Raw genomic sequence first — 16,389 nt, forward strand, 5'->3', positions numbered from 1 at the left:
GCCACTGTACGGCACCGGCGAGGGCGTCTCCACCCCAGCGGACTCCAGCAGCTTCCCCGACCACTTTCCATCCCCGACGAGTCCGCTGAATTCCAATTTTTCGGCCAGATTGACTTTGTTTGAAGTTTTGGGTGATCTGGCCGGAAAACTAAAATTCGGCGGACTCGCCGGGGAGAGAAAGTGGTCGGGGACGCTGCTGAAGTCCGCTAGGGTGGAGGCGCGCCCTCGTCGGGGCCGTACGGTGGCGAAAGGAGGGACATCCGCATTTTAAGGCGGTGCGGACATCCGTATCTGAAACGGATTGTGTGTATATATATATATATCTCAATCAGTTCCCTTCCAGAGCGGACACTGCTTTGAAATTAAAGTGTGGTGCTCCTCATTTCGCTCATTTTTAGGCCACATTTTCATATCTCCACCGTTCAGTATCTAGTACATAGTGTGTAGATCATTCATGCAAAATTTCATCTAATTTAGAGATCATAGGTTGGTAACTTTCTAGTTCAATATACTAATGGTAAAACATGTTTGCCTGAAAATAAATTATGTCGTTTATTTGTAATTGTTACCTTTTTGGTTGAAACAGACATACATACAGTCAGAATCTGAAAAGTTTGTGAAAATAAGAGATTCAAGACGGACGGGAATTAATACAAAGTATAGAGAGTTAGAAAAATGGATGTCAAGTCATGATCTTCCAGATGATATAAAGACCGATGCCCTGAAAAATATTAGCGAATATAGGGTAGTGAAGTTCATCGATGAAGATGTGGGTGCATGGTTCATGGACCATTGTTCTTATGATACGGATGTCAAATCAGATGCATTGAATTTTATATGCGTAAAAGCATTGAAGAGAGTAAGTTCCTCAACTTTGAACCAAGCATACACTATATATGTACGTGTAATAATTTTTTCTACATCATATTGATTAATTGAGGTGCATAATATCTCAATATATGTATATACAGATACCCGTTCTTCGAAAATTGGACGAACAAGACTTGAAAGGGTTCTGTGAGCATACATTTATCACCACAAAAGATAAAGGCACCTTAGTTACTGAAGCCGGACAAGAACTTTTTTATATGTGCTTGATTATAGACGGCGTAATTGAATGCAACGATGCTGAAACGATGAGCACCCAAACCATGCATCGCTACGATTGTGTTGGACAAGAACTTCTGCGTTGGGCAATACTGAACTATAAGAGATCAGAAGAGCAACGCGAACGTCGTCCTATTTCAACAGTAGATGCCAAATGTCTAACCGATGGAGAAGCTTTTGGGATCCATGCATCTGACTTGCTCGAAATTCTCCAGAAGTCGAATAATTTAGAGTTGGCCAGCACTAGCAGCGCAGATCAACGGATTGAGGTAAAACCTTTTTTACATGGATATGATGATCCATTACTAATCCGTATTTTCAAGATGAAATTCCCCTAAAGCAAACCATTGTTAGAATTTGCAGTAAGAAAGTTTCAACTGGTGCAGCAGTTCGATTATTTCTTATTTAGCTATATAAATTTACTCCCTAATGAATGACTCGTGTTATTATGTATATAATTGTACAATTAAACAACTAAATTTACAGGAGTGGTTGTTGAGAAATGGGTTCCCTGAGGATCTGAAGGTTAACATCATGAATTGCCTAGAACAAAATAACCTGCTAGTGGAAGAAAACATGCATGCTGATGTAGATGTAGCTTTTCTATTCGGTATTCTTCCAAGAGATATGAAACCCTCCATGAAGCGTCATCTCGGCATGAATGCCCTAAAAAAGGTATGTTCTTCAACCTCTCAATACTTCCACTGTTGGTGAAGAGCAAATGATTTTGATTTTTGAGTTATATGTATGTACGTACCTTTTTATTAGGCTATTAATATTGAATTATTGACCGATTACATGTACTAATTGAGTTATTTCCAGAAGTTCGTTGATTTCATTTTCGGTTCTAATTGTAATCCCCGTACTGTAGGTACCCATGCTTCAAAAAATGCATGAATATGTGTTGGAAATCATCTGCAATTATCTCCAGCCAGTTGTCTACGAGAAGGATAGCTATATTGTTAGAGCTGGAGAACCACTCGGTATCATGATCTTTATTCTGCGAGGAACAGTTTTCTTCACTGACACGACTAGCAGCAATACCACAACAACAAGTTCCTCAGAGATCACCGAGAATTTTGATGAAAATGTTATTGAGATACACGGTTATTATGGAGAACAACTTCTGAGATGGGCCTCACCCAACAACATGTCTTCTTCAGACAATCCCGTCATCTCCACTAGAAATGTCAAATGTCAAACAAAAGTGGAAGCCTTGATTCTCAAGGCAGAGGACTTGAGAAATGCAGTCTCCAAGTGCGGCTCACAGTGGAATCTCATCAATAATATGAATTATCAGCACTTGGTTGGTGATGTAAGAGATACTTTGGCTGATACTGGCGATTCCACGTCCACAAAGATTGAAGAGACTAGTATCCAGCTTCATCAGGGTCATGACATGCTACTCGAGCAGCTGGTTCTAATTCGAGAAACCATGTTCCAGTTTCGCGATGATATAGTGAGAAGACTAGATGATCAGGGAAGGAGGTTAAATGAGATGGCTGCATTCTTAGCCAGATTGGGATATACAGGCACATCTCCTCCTTAACTTTCTGCATCCTTAACTTTCTGAACTTCTTGGTATTTGAACATTTTTTGGTAAACAATAAACCTCTTTGTCAAACTGAATTGAAAACAAAAGACCCCTAGGACAGAGAAAGAGGCAAATTACTGAAAAAAGCAGTGTTCAGGGGCAATTGGTTATTTACAGCTTTTCTCAATCAGTTCCTTAATGTGATTACTTTGACAGACTTTGAGAGCGTACGAATGCACTATTGATAGAGTGCACTAGATTCTAGATTCCTGACTTATAACTGGGAGCTACAGGTTGTGATTTTAGTACAGAAATTTACTTTACTCCATTGATTATCCTACATATATTTATTCTGTTATCTAGTACCTGTACCTCTCCAACTTTTGCACTAGCTAATCTGTCATCAAGAAAAAGGTCTTGAAGAAAAATAAGAGCTGGTAAGGATGAGCCTTTTAGCTAATCGATCTTGAAGCGATTTACATTGCGAATTTGCGAAATATAACATTTAAACTGTCAGAAATGAATGACTATGATTATGTTAAATCTGTTTCCCAAACTTTATCAAATATGTGGTAAGAACAATTCTTTTATTGAATAAAATTAACAACAGAACGCAAGGCCAAATCAGAGAAACAAAGAGCTTGAAAACAGAGTATCCCCTTAGAAAAAGCAGAGTCGCAGTTCAGTTTAAACCTTTCTTAAGAATTATGTATAAGGTTCCATATGTAATCCAGTTCGAGTCATGCTTTTTGGACTATATTTTGATTGATGTGTCTATCTCCTGGTTCTTTACTACAATCCAGTCCGGGTTGCTCGTGTGATTTTTTGGTCTAAATTTGACAGGACTTATTAAAGTGAGTCTTGTAGATCTCGCCGTTTTTATTTTAAAAATGTATCATATATTTCATACGGACATTCTAGCCAAAATTTACTCCAAATTTGATTTACCGTTAAAATTTGAGTTTTCGCACGGGCAACTTAAAAAGTCCAAAATAACAACTTCTTTAATACTCCGTATGCTAGCAACCTCATTATTCGTGAATTACCTATTTTTAAATCATTCTTTTAAATTTTATGTCACCTCCGTACTTTTATCTTTTTCTCGCTGAACTTAGCCTTGTTCTCGTCCGACATCAGAAATGGTATCTAATATGGTTCAAGAAGCAATGCATGATATTGCATGATATGCATAGAATGCAATCTTGTGTGGCCTATCGGTATGTCATTGGCCAAATAAGCAACTATATATGGAAGAAACAATCCGTAAACGAAACTATTGGGTTTTTCTTGAATCTTAGAAATTACATTTTTTTTTTTCCTGGGCCTCTTTGCTTTATTACTGAGAATCTGAGATTGAGAAAGAGATCAAGCATCTGATTTGAGTCGTTCTCAGTAGCCAAAGCGTTTTTACCTTCTCTTTTTTGGGCCTGAAGCAAACATTAATTGATTAAGAAGCCAAGAGGCAAAGCGAACAATACATCTGGAAGACGAAAGCCATAAGGAAAGAACAAATAATGTAGAAGACTGTCCCAGTAAAAGAAGAGGAGTGCTTACTGGGCAACGTATTGATTCGTATTTTAGTAGAGTAATTTGTTTGATGGTTGCATTTCCTTTTTCTTTTGTTATTAGTTAGTGTTCCATCGTCACCAGGCAAAGTGGGTCAAATTGAAAGGGCAGGATCCAGCTATTCCCACTCCAATTAGCAAAGCATGGTTGCACACATTTTGTTCGACATTGTTATGGTACTCTTGATCAGACTTCAAATTACACTCGTGTCGATTGCTAGCAATTGGAAAAGGGTATTCATACTATCTTGTGTTGCTGTATCATTTGATTGTTTGTTCCTTTACATTCCAATCATCGATCAAGAAAACAAGTGCCTTGGCTCGGACAAGACGTTGAGAAATGTAGCACTTGCCCTTAGATCACTTACAGATATCGCCTTCATATTCCATATTAAAATCCTGACGAAAGATGGCATGGATGAAGGCCCCAGATGGGATGACATCAGTTCAGACACCAGTGAACCAGCGGCAAAGTCATGGTGGCGAAAGATACTAAAGCTTGTCCGAGACGCGATAGCTGAGAAGATGCCGTGGTTATCTATCTACATTGTCGTCAACTTTCTTGCTATTCTTCCCATCCCACAGGTAACAGAAAAACTTGGCTCAAATGGTCATTGCCAATGGATTTTCATTGTTTTTTTGTTTTTTTGTTTTTTGTTTTCAGTTGATTTGGCATGGGAACCCAACCTAACTGGAGCTCACATCCCTAAACTTGCCACAGTTTAGTCCCAACGTATATTATCCTAATATCGAGTCATGACTTTAATATATGTTGATGTTACTACAACGTCATCTACGTACGTACGTATTTAGATCGTGACACAACTTACAACTTTGACATTTACGGTTATTGTTGTTCTTGTAAACATAACAACAACATCAATAATACGAAAATATCCTCATCTAAAAATTATACACTGTTTAATTTCATATTAAAAAAGAAAACAGTACAAATTGTGCTCATAATGAGATTTTACCGACTAACCTTTTGCACTAACTGTTTTGGATCCTTGTTATTTTGCAGGTGGGAATAGTTGTTGGCTTTTCCAGATTGGGAGGTTCCAAACATTTTCTCAAACAAACAATCATAAACGTCTTTCTTATCTTCCAATATTTTCTAAGGATTTTCCAAATATTCTTATCCATTAAGAAGGTAGGTGATTCGGTTGGAAAATTGGTCAAAGGTTTATTCAACTTTCTCCTGTACATCATTGCTAGCCATGTAAGTCTTTAATACTCAAATTTCTAAAAGCTTCATATCTGATATGTTAATATGAGTCATTAATTACTATTTGTGTCATTTCAGGTCATTGCAGCCTTCTGGTATTTCTTTTCTATTCAACGAGTGATATCATGTTGGGACCATATATGTCGAACGCTTAGAGGATGCAAGTTTATTTATGATTGTGGTGGCAGAACTTCATTGAATAGCACATCCATAAACAAATTGTGCCAAATAGACTCCCCAAATGCAACGCTTTTTGATTTTGGAATGTATAGTGAAATTCTTAAATCTGGTACTACAGGATCTACAAAATTCTCAACAAAATTCTTTTACTATTTTTGGTGGAGCCTCAAAAATCTAAGGTACACATTTAACTGTGCGATAATTGATAACTGTTCATTAACAGTTTATAACTTCTTAAACAAGAAAGTTTCAATAATGTATGCGTTCACTCAACAAAGTTCTCAATGCATATGTATCTAGAGATCTAGTACTATGTGTTCGCTAACATGGCATTTCTAGATTGCTCATAAAGTTATACGACGTGTTCTTAGTCAGTATGATTTAACATTAGGTGTTGCTTCCGGTAATTCACAAGAACAATAATAAGTATATCACATTTTCATGTACCACGCATCAAGAATATGTCTCATTTTGATGTCAAAAAACTATTAGAGTTGCTCTTATAAAGCTAATAGAAATGTTGTTAGAATTACGATATAATAGACATATTATAAATAAATTGTCGCTCTATATGGTAACTAACTAATTAAGTTGAATGTTACGACTTTACGTATTTTTTTATTGTGACAGACATAGTAGTGCATACATGAAATGTACACTAACGTACTTGATGTGATTAATATTGCATAGTTTAACTGAATGGTGATCAAATTTTGCAGTAATTTTGGCACCAATCTCGAAACAAGTAGCTACATGTGGGAAAATTGCTTCGCAATTCTTATTTCTATTATCGGGTTGCTACTATTTTTAATTCTCATTGGAAATGTACAGGTTGGTAAAGAATTTATATTGACCTAAGGGCTATCTTTTATTTTATATATAATCAATTTGATGTGTATTGAGAACATATATCACACCAATTTATGCTTATAAATGTTAAAACTTTTCTCACAAAATTTAACTTAGATAGGTTAAGGTTTATCCTTACAAACGTTATGTTATTGGTTGAAACAGACATATATACAGTCAGAAACTGAAAAGTCTGTGAAGATTGGAGAGTTGAGAAGAACGAGGCTTAATACGAAATACAAGGATATAGAGACGTGGATGTTAAATCATGGTCTCCCAGATAATATGAAGACTCATATGTGGAAAAACATCAAAGAGAATAAAGTAGTGGAGTTGATTAATAAAGATGTGGATATTGGATTCATGCACAGTTGTTACATCAGAGACGTCTTCAACTTCAAATCAGATCCGCTAATTTTTATTTGCGTGAAAGAACTAAAGAAAGTAAGTTCCTCAACCTGCATTTATACGTATTTTATTGAAGTAAATTAACACTAAACAATAATTTCTTTTCCAATTAAATTGAGCTTGCTCCATCGTATTGAATACCTTCTCTCTTTTTTTGGACAACTCGTATTGAATACCTTTTGTTTTGGCAAAAATTATATTGACTAAATGTTGTACGTGACATATCTTATGTGCATGTACAGATATCCATTTTTCGATATATGGATGAACAAGACTTGGAAAGGTTCTGCTATCCCAGTAATTGGCCCAAATATGCCACTCGAGAGAAAGATAGCTATATCACTCGAGCGGAAACAGAACTTAATACTCTGTATTTGATTATAGATGGCACAGCTGAAGATGCCCAAACAATGCGTCGCCACGATCGTGTTGGAGAAGAAGTTCTGCGTTGGGCAATACTGAACTATAAGAAATGGTCTGTGCATCGCGATTCTCTTCCTATTTCACCAGTAGATATTAAATGTTTAACCAAAATAGGAGCTTTCACGTTTACTGCCGATGAGTTGATCGATCTTTGCAGAATTTTGGGAGTTGTCCACGATATTAGCAAAAACGATGATCGGATCAAGGTGATAAACCATTAAACCTAATGCATGGATATCGATCAATATCCATTTGTTTCAACTGTTGCTGCAGTTTGATTATTCCATATATATTTTACTCCCTAATGAAAAATTCATGTCATTCTGTTTGCCAATAAATATTTTAATTAGATCGATTTTACAGGATTGGCTGTTGAGAAATGGGTTCCCTGAGGATCTGAAGGCAAACATCATGAATTGCCTGGACCAAAACAAGCTGCTAGGGGCAGGAAAAATGAATGCTGATGATGTTGATGTGGATTTTCTATTCGGTATTCTTCCAGAATATATCAAACCATCCATCAAGCGCCATCTCGGTATGCGTGCCCTAAAGAAAGTATGTTCTTCAACCTCTCTCTCTCTCTATAATAATCTATTTATAATATCCCTGTTGGAGAAGAGTAAATATATGGTTAATTAAAAGAGAAATTGATACAAACGGTTAGAGGTGGCAAACGGCCTGGCCCAGCCCGGCCTGGCCCGGCTAACCGGGTTTCGGGTCGTGTTTGGACCGGCCCACGATGGGCCACTTCTTAACGGGGTTCGGGCTTGGGCCGGCTTATTTACTCAAATGTAAGGCCCAGCCCGACCCACAGCCTAAGCCCATAACATGGTGGGCCGTGCTCGGGTCGGGCCAGGCCGGCCTATGAACAGGCCATGTCGGGCCCGTTTCGTGTCGAAAATTGAAAATGGTCGAGATGAATGTCCTATACCACCGCTTCTACTCTCATAATCTCAATTTTTAATTATACATGATACGATTACAAACCAAAATTAATTCACATAATCTATCGTTCATTTTTTTTTGTGTTCACAAACTAAAGAAATAAGTGATAAATGCTTACAATTAATAAATTTTTAGGCAAAACTTCTTATGAGTCTAAGGGAATACAAATTCATACTCAAATAAATAATTATTAGTATATAAGTATATTGTTCGCACTCAAAACTAAGTTTATTATTTATAAATATGTTATCTTCATATTTATAAAATTATATTTTATAGCGAGCCGGGCCGTGGGCCTTATATTATTGTGCTTGGGCTGGGCCGGGCCTATAACGGGCTCGGGCCGGGCCTATGGGCTCATTTTTCTAAGCCCAGCCCGACCCATTAGAATAACAGGCTTAGGCCGTGCCGGGCCGTTTTTAAACGTGCCGTGCTCGTGCCGTGCCCGTGCTTAACAGCTCGTTTGCCACCTCTATAAACGGTGTACGAAGTTTTGCTCCTTATAAACTTTAATATCTTAAGTTTCGAAAATATCATAAAGGTATATGAAGTTCTGCCTCAATTAAACTTTAGTGCTAGTGCCGTTATCTCGGTTATATCGTCTGTTAACTTCCCATTTTTGATGGGCACATCCATATTTTCATCCTTATTTTAGTTTTTAATTTTTGTTCTTAATAACCATTTCTGCTCTTTTCTGTGCCTCGTTACCACCATTGATATCAAGCGCATACAAGTATCTGGGTCTCTCTCTATACTCTATGTAAAAAACATGAGACTTTATTTTGGATTTGTTTTGGTGTTTGCTCTGTGTCTGTAAATTCTAGGAATGTTTCTAGGAACGTTTTTTTATTTTTGCTTTGCTTCCTTTTGCCTATTGCTCTGTGTCTGAGCAGGGAGGAACCATGTGGGATTGATGGTTAAGATGAGAAGAGGTAGTGGGTTTGTTGAGAAAGGTGTCGGAGTACTGGGATTTTGGGTGAGCAGAAAAAGGAAAGTCTATTTCGACAGATTTTTGCTTCGGTACTACCAACATCATCAACAAATCAACAATGGCGTCTTCATCCACTTCGCCACCGCCTCCACCACGGCCGCAGCTCCTAAAGAGTCGTTTTCCCACGGAAGTGATGTCCCAATTCGTCGGGTTGAATCTGCAGAAGCTGGCATCGGTCCCGGAGGGCATGGCCCGTGACGGTCAGCTAGCTAACTCCAAGGTCTGAGGTTCTGCGTTTTTTTAAGGAAAAAAAAATCATTTTGTATTATCTGAGGAAGAACTAGGAAGAAAGTGAAGAAAAAAGAGAGAGGGTACATTAGTATATTTGCATTCTGCAGTGCCAGCTGACAAACGACGTAACACATCTAACGGCGCTAGGTACTAAAGTTTAGTCGAGGTTAGAACTTCATATACCTTTATGATATTTTCGAAACTTAAGATGCTAAAATTTATAAAGAGTAAAAGTTTGTATACCGTTTGAATCAATTTCTCTAATTAAAATGAACATGTCGTACGTTATCCGTGTATAACTAACAAAAATTAAATTTTGGTTGGCAAAATGATTTCACATACTAAAGGAAAGATTCGTATTATAGGTACCCATGCTTCGAAAACTGCATGAATACGCTTTGGAAATCATCTGCAACCATCTTGAGCCAGTGGTCTACATGATGAACAGCTATGTTGTTAGAGCGGGAAAACCACTTGGTTTTATGATCTTCATTCTAGAAGGGAAAGTTATAATAACAAGTTCCTCAGAGATCACCGAGCCATCTGATGAGAACGTTATTGAGAGAGGTTGTTACTATGGAGAACAACTTCTGAGCTGGGCATCACCCAACAACATTTCTTCTTCTGACAATCCCGTCATCTCAACTAGAGATGTCAAATGTCCAACGAAAGTGGAAGCCTTGATTCTCAAAGCCGAGGACTTGAAAAGTGCAGCCTCCAAATGCGGATCGCAGTGGAACTTCAACAATTGTATGAATTCTCAGCAGGTGGTTGATGTTGGCAAAGATCGTGCGGCTAATACAGCACCAACATCCACTATTGAGGAGGAAGCTATCCAGCTTCATCAGGGTCATGACATGATTCTGGAGCAACTAGTTCTAATTAGAGAGACCATATTCCGGAGATTAGACGACATTAGATCAGGGATTAGAGACCACGGAACAAAATTAGATGATCAGGGACGAAGATTAGATGATCAGGGACGAAGATTAGACGACATGGCTGCATTTTTAGCTACAGTGAGCTATACAGGACTTACAGGCACATCTTCTACTCCTTCAGCACTTTGAGGATTTATGTAGAGAGATATATTGTATGTTTCTATATTCATTTCGAAGCAGACATCTCAGATCTTACTATTTGTAATTATGAATAATGGCCATAACATTTATCCCAATACTATGTGCTATACGTTTATTTTTTGAACTTCTTTTGGTATATATACATTTCTTTTTAATTTAGGCAAATACATTAGAGGGACTAGAACATTTGGTCTTGACTTGGTGGTAGTTGATGAGTGCATGCCATTTGCACCTCGCTTTGCACCTCTTAAGAACAAATTTGTTGGTACAAATATGGTTGATCAATGATAATCCTCCTAATATTTGAGACCGATTGATCGAACACTGTTTGTGACGAAGAACAAGATGAAGAAGTTGAAGAATCAACATTTTTCGGCAATAGGCAGCCAAACACTTCGCACCAAAAAAAAAAAACATGAACTTTACGGACTACAGAAGTCAATAAAATCAACATTGTCACATTCACTTTGACAATATCAACATTGTCCATGGTACTTGAACCTCTGCTTTCTTTGCTTGGTTCATGTGTTCATCATCACCCACAAACGTCAATATTACGTGCGTACGTTACTACATATTAGATCCTTCAGACCTAAACTCTGCAATAATAGAAACAAAGTCCTTAAAAAAACAAAAACAAAAAACAAAGTCCTTATTTCATTAATTATTACCAATAATAGATGTAAGTGTGAACTGACCTCATAACCCTAACCCAACGACCAACATGTGAACTTGCTGCTCCCTTATTTATATTGAGTTGGTGATGAAGTTGAATATGATGTAATGTGTATGCTACTCCCTGGCGTGTTATTGATCTTGGTTTAGTCTTGGGTCTGTAATATTGTATGAAAACTTAATTAATTCCTATGTGCAGGTACGCACAGAGTGCATGGATTTTCTGTCGGAGATGGTAAACTCCGACAGAAAATCAAAATAAGGAGAGCCAGCTGTTAAACTCAACAAGCCTAAATAAGGTGGTACGTTAAAAAAAAAAATGTAAGTGTGGACCGTACCAGTCTGTTTTCACAATAGGAATAAATAATTAAACTTTCGTCAGAACCGGTATGAAAAAAAACACCCTATATACAAGAAAAACAATACTCGCAAGTTACAACTTACAAGTTACGGGGATAACTTGTTTCCTCATATGATGAATATTTTCTTTTTGTTCATGACCTCGATTTCTCCGGCACCAGTCATGTCCATTTTAGGCCTTGAAAAATTAAGTACTTTACTTAATTTTCTCTGACTGGAGGGACGGAGCCAAAGATTACAAATGAGAGGTGCTACCATAAGTTATTAACCCAAATATGAACTTTTGAACCAACTTCATGCATGATGGTGTATGCTAAAAAGCTCAGGTATGAGAATACTGAGCATTTTTGGTAAAGAGAAGGGAGAAGGAGGTCCAGCTACTTCGCTACATTGGTGCATCATGGATCACTTACGTACAGGTCGGTACAAGATCGAGCCAGAGCATCTTCTGTCTCACCATTACGTCTTAAAGCATGCATGGTTGCGCAGCACCAGTGACCTACGAGTATGGGACTGCTCACAGGAGCCAAACAATGCTCTGCTGACAGGAGGAAGAGCACAGGGGTTTGGACACCATGAAATTTAAAAAAGCTCTATTCTCAAACCTGCTAGTCCCGAACTGAGAAAGAAGAGGCAGTCTATAAACGCTTATCTGTTCACTGTTCCAGTATATTAATATTTACTACAAATAATTGTGCAGAAAAAATAATATTTTGTTATGCCTCGCTAGCTGGTTCGATAATTATTACTACGTACAAATAATTGAACTAAACAAAACAGGACGAGTTGTTCAAAAAATAAAATAAAAACATCACGACTTCTATATATATGTCTATGTAGAGAATATTAGGATTAATAGCTATCTTCTATAGTAGAAACCTTCACGAAGTAGACAAAATACCAGTTGGTAAATGTGTACTCAGTGTTGGTCTTCTTTGTTTAAGTTGTATTAGTGTTGAGCTGCTGATATTTAAAGGGAAGTCCAATGAGAGCTTCGTCACAACTCTCCTTGTTCAAGCTACAATTGTTCCAAGTAAATATCTTCTGTCTTAGCTCTGTCTATCTCTTATTGTTCAAGGGTTGAACCGTTGAACCTTCTAACTGATCCTTTACAATTCCCATGCTTTCAGGGCCAGCTACCATTCAGAACATTGAGATATACTGTTATAGTTGCTGAGAGTACGTCCAGACCCAAGCGAGTTAGGGTCAGTCCTTTTATTGTATATGAAGCTATGAACCGTGTAGTGTCATCGATAAAACTCGAAAGAGGAAATGTAGATTATAATTTCACTCCCAATATTTGCTACTTTAATCGTACGTTATGAGGATCCTTGTTCTAACATGATGGGTGCCTCTTCTTCTTTATACGTTTAATTATTTTAATTATTATCCTTTCGCTAGCTAATATAATTGTTCTAACATGATGGCTGCATCTTGGTCTTTTGTCGACTGTACGCAGTTCATGCACTCCAACTCGATCGAACTAGCTTGACAGCAATCACAAGTCGTGCGTATAAATTGGGAAAGATTGTGAGCAACTACAGCTCTGGTTCGGATTAGTACACATTCTTCATCATCTGGTCTGGAATTCGGAAACAGGATCCGCATTGGGCAATATCAGTATGATTCGGGAATCATGTTGGACAGTGATAGATTTTGCATTGGTAGCATGCAAAATAGTCATATATTTAATTCGGAGAGCAGGGAAATTAGTTGCTCCCCTCATCTTAAAACCTGTAGAGAAGTGGGAACGGGCATTCGTAGTATCATGTATTGCAGTTTCCCTCGATCCTTTGTTTCTTTACATTCCGGTAGTCGATGAGACGAACAAGTGTCTTGCCATGGACAAGACGCTGCGAACTACAGTTCTCATTTTCCGATCACTCACGGATTTCCTTTTGCTTACTCATATCGTTGCTCAAATTCTTGATCGGGTGCACACCGACTACGAAATCCCTCCTCAGCTGGGCTCCAAACCCGGTTTCCACAAGGAGTTTGACTCCGATACCGAGGATCGCTCCGATTACTGGTTCTTTGTCAGCTCTCTCATAATCAAGTGTCTCGCTGTTCTTCCAATCCCACAGGTAAGATAAATGTTTTATAGTTGTAGTTGCTTATTTCTAACAGAGATTACCCTTTTAAGAAGCAACAACAAGTATTTTATCGATTAGTTAGTTATATATTATATGATAATTAGGGTTCCTTTAATACTGTATATATCGATGAGGACTAAAAAATGGTGTACATTATTTAACTAAAGTCTGTTTCAATCGTTAGATTATGAATTATAGGTATGATAGATCAATCCTCACGTAATTTACAATTGTCTATCTCCTGACGATTACCTATAAGTCGTTGTTTCTTGTCCAGGTTGCGATACTGGTGGGCTTTTTCAGATTGGGAGGAACTGATTTCAGTATCACAAGAAAATTTCTGAACATGTCTCTTGTCCTCCAATATCTACCTAGGGTTAGTCAAATCTACCTATCCAGGAGTAAATTTAGCATGGGCGGAAAATGGGCTAGACCTGCATTCAATTTGTTTCTCTATATCCTTGCAAGTCATGTAAGTTTTACAGATATTCCTGTTATCATTTCATGTTTATAAATAGTATAAATATTGCTTAGTATACAAATATTATCATTTGGTTAACTATTATTTTTCAGGTACTTGGTGCGTTATGGTATTTTTTTGCCATCGAACGAGAGACATCATGTTGGCACAGGGCTTGTAGAAAAACAGCAGGATGTATAGCTAGTGCTTACAAGTGCAGTGTGAGCGTCAGTGCCAGTACAAAAAATATAACATTGCTAAATCAACTATGCCCCATTACTTCACCCAATACTACAGAATTTGATTTTGGAATGTTCGTTAAGGTCCTCCAATCTGGTAACACAGGATCTGTAGATTTTCCAACAAAGATCTTCTACACTCTATGGTGGGGCTTGAAAAATCTAAGGTACAAAACATGCAACTTCATTATGTTAAGCTTTTCAAAATCTACAAATCTTTCACAAAATCCAAACCGAAACTATGAAAGCTCTGAAAATATACAGACCTAGATGGGATATATATGATATTAATGCATTCATTGTTCCGCAAAATGTAATACGGTCATTAACGTATCAATACATCAAGATAACTATCTAGATTTGATAGATATATAGGTTGACTTACTCAATGCATAAATAAACTAGCAGCTAGCTTGATTGACTTGATGATCTCAAAATACTCTACTCTTATATGGAGCTGATATATATGTTTGTGTATTGAACTAATATACTTATGTATCGGTGCATTAATGTATCATGGACGAATCCATACAATTAATAAACTCAAAAATTCCAATTCTATGTGAGAAATATCAGACTTGTTTACTAATTGGTTAATTAATATTTTTTGCAGTAATTTTGGCACGAGTCTCGAAACAAGTAGCTACTTGTGGGAGAATTGTTTTGCAATTCTCATATGCGTTATTGGCTTGCTACTATTTCTATATCTCATTGGAAACATGCAGGTAATGAAGCTCTAATTTTAGGATTTTCTCTGTTTGTTTTGGTTTGGTTTGTTTATCAAATATCGACTTTAGGATTCAGATTTCAGCAAAAGGAGGTTTATAGAATAGAATTTTATTTTCATCAATTAATATATAAAAGTTTATATATGCGTGAGATAAGGAACTCTTATCATCTATGGTGTTAGTTCAACTATATAAGAGCATCTTTAGTAATGTTAGCCATATTTAAGTTAAATTTTCGTTAAATTAATTAGCTAAAATGTTATTTTGGCTAACCATTTTAGAAATGCGTATGCATCAATGCTCTCTATTTTAGCTAACATTACATTAATATTATTTTTCAAATAAAAATTAAATAGTTTAAATGTATTTATATATCACCTAAAATATTTTAAAAGAAATATAATAAATTATAGTTAGCCTCATTTGAGTTATCTCGCTAGCTAAATATATCTAGCGAGATAGCTAAACGTTATAAGCGCAACTTTAGCAGACTCTCTATTTTAGCTTTTAGCTATTTTAGAAAACGTATTTAACTTTTTTGGATGTTTTAAGAGTTTCAGCAGACTAGCCAAATATAAGCTATTATAACTTTTAGTCTATCTCACTAGCTATATTTAGCTAGTGAGATAACTCAAATGAGCCTAGCTATAATTTATTACATTCATTTTAAGATATTTTAGGTGATATATAAATACCATTTAAACCTATTTAAANATTTATTTTGAAAGGAATAAATATTTAAATGTAATGCTGCCAAAATTAGANAGGCATTCGATGGCTATACATATTTCTAAAGTGGCTAGCCAAAATAATATTTTAGCTAAATTGACAAAAATTTAACTCAAATATGGCTAGTATTAGCATTGCTAAAGATGTTCTAATAGCTTAAGTTTGGCTAGTCTGCTGGAGCTCCTAAGACATAAAAAAAAAACTAAACACGCTCTCTAAAATAGCTAAAAGCTAAAATAGAGAGTCTGTTAAAGTTGCTCTAACCAACTGAACATAGCTCACAAGCACTAAAATCTTAAACCTAAATCTCGATATTCTTTTTAAGCCAAATCGATCATACATATATACATACATACATACATATATATATACAGCCCCCTTCCATTGAGGGATCCCTATTTTTGGCCACTTTCTAGGGATAGGGCATTACACCACTTCCCAATTGAATTTTTACATCTCCACCGTTCATATCTTAGGTCTATATGAGTAGATCACCTCTATAAAATTTCATATGATTTGGTGATCGTTAAGGCTTTCAAAAGTTTGATTTAGTTTTAATGAT

At 36.7% G+C, this 16,389-nt stretch overlaps 2 protein-coding genes across 2 annotated transcripts in view; both read left to right on the forward strand.

Moving 5' to 3' along the window:
- The window catches only part of LOC101298782, a 12,463-nt gene extending 9,807 nt beyond the window's left edge, over positions 1–2,656 (forward strand). Inside the window, exons 3-6 of the mRNA XM_004295434.1 lie at positions 587–859; positions 972–1,376; positions 1,594–1,782; positions 1,979–2,656. Of these exons, the coding sequence (XP_004295482.1) occupies positions 587–859; positions 972–1,376; positions 1,594–1,782; positions 1,979–2,656 (1,545 nt within the window). The remainder of the gene's footprint in view (positions 1–586; positions 860–971; positions 1,377–1,593; positions 1,783–1,978) is intronic.
- Positions 2,657–13,419: 10,763 nt separating this feature from the next.
- LOC101299073 overlaps positions 13,420–16,389 on the forward strand; it is a 5,057-nt gene continuing 2,087 nt past the window's right edge. Inside the window, exons 1-3 of the mRNA XM_004295435.1 lie at positions 13,420–13,662; positions 13,949–14,143; positions 14,245–14,358. Coding sequence (XP_004295483.1) covers positions 13,420–13,662; positions 13,949–14,143; positions 14,245–14,358 — 552 coding nt within the window. The remainder of the gene's footprint in view (positions 13,663–13,948; positions 14,144–14,244; positions 14,359–16,389) is intronic.

The sequence above is a fragment of the Fragaria vesca genome, linkage group LG3 (genome assembly GCF_000184155.1).
Source record: "Fragaria vesca subsp. vesca linkage group LG3, FraVesHawaii_1.0, whole genome shotgun sequence".
Classification (NCBI taxonomy): Eukaryota; Viridiplantae; Streptophyta; class Magnoliopsida; order Rosales; family Rosaceae; genus Fragaria; species Fragaria vesca.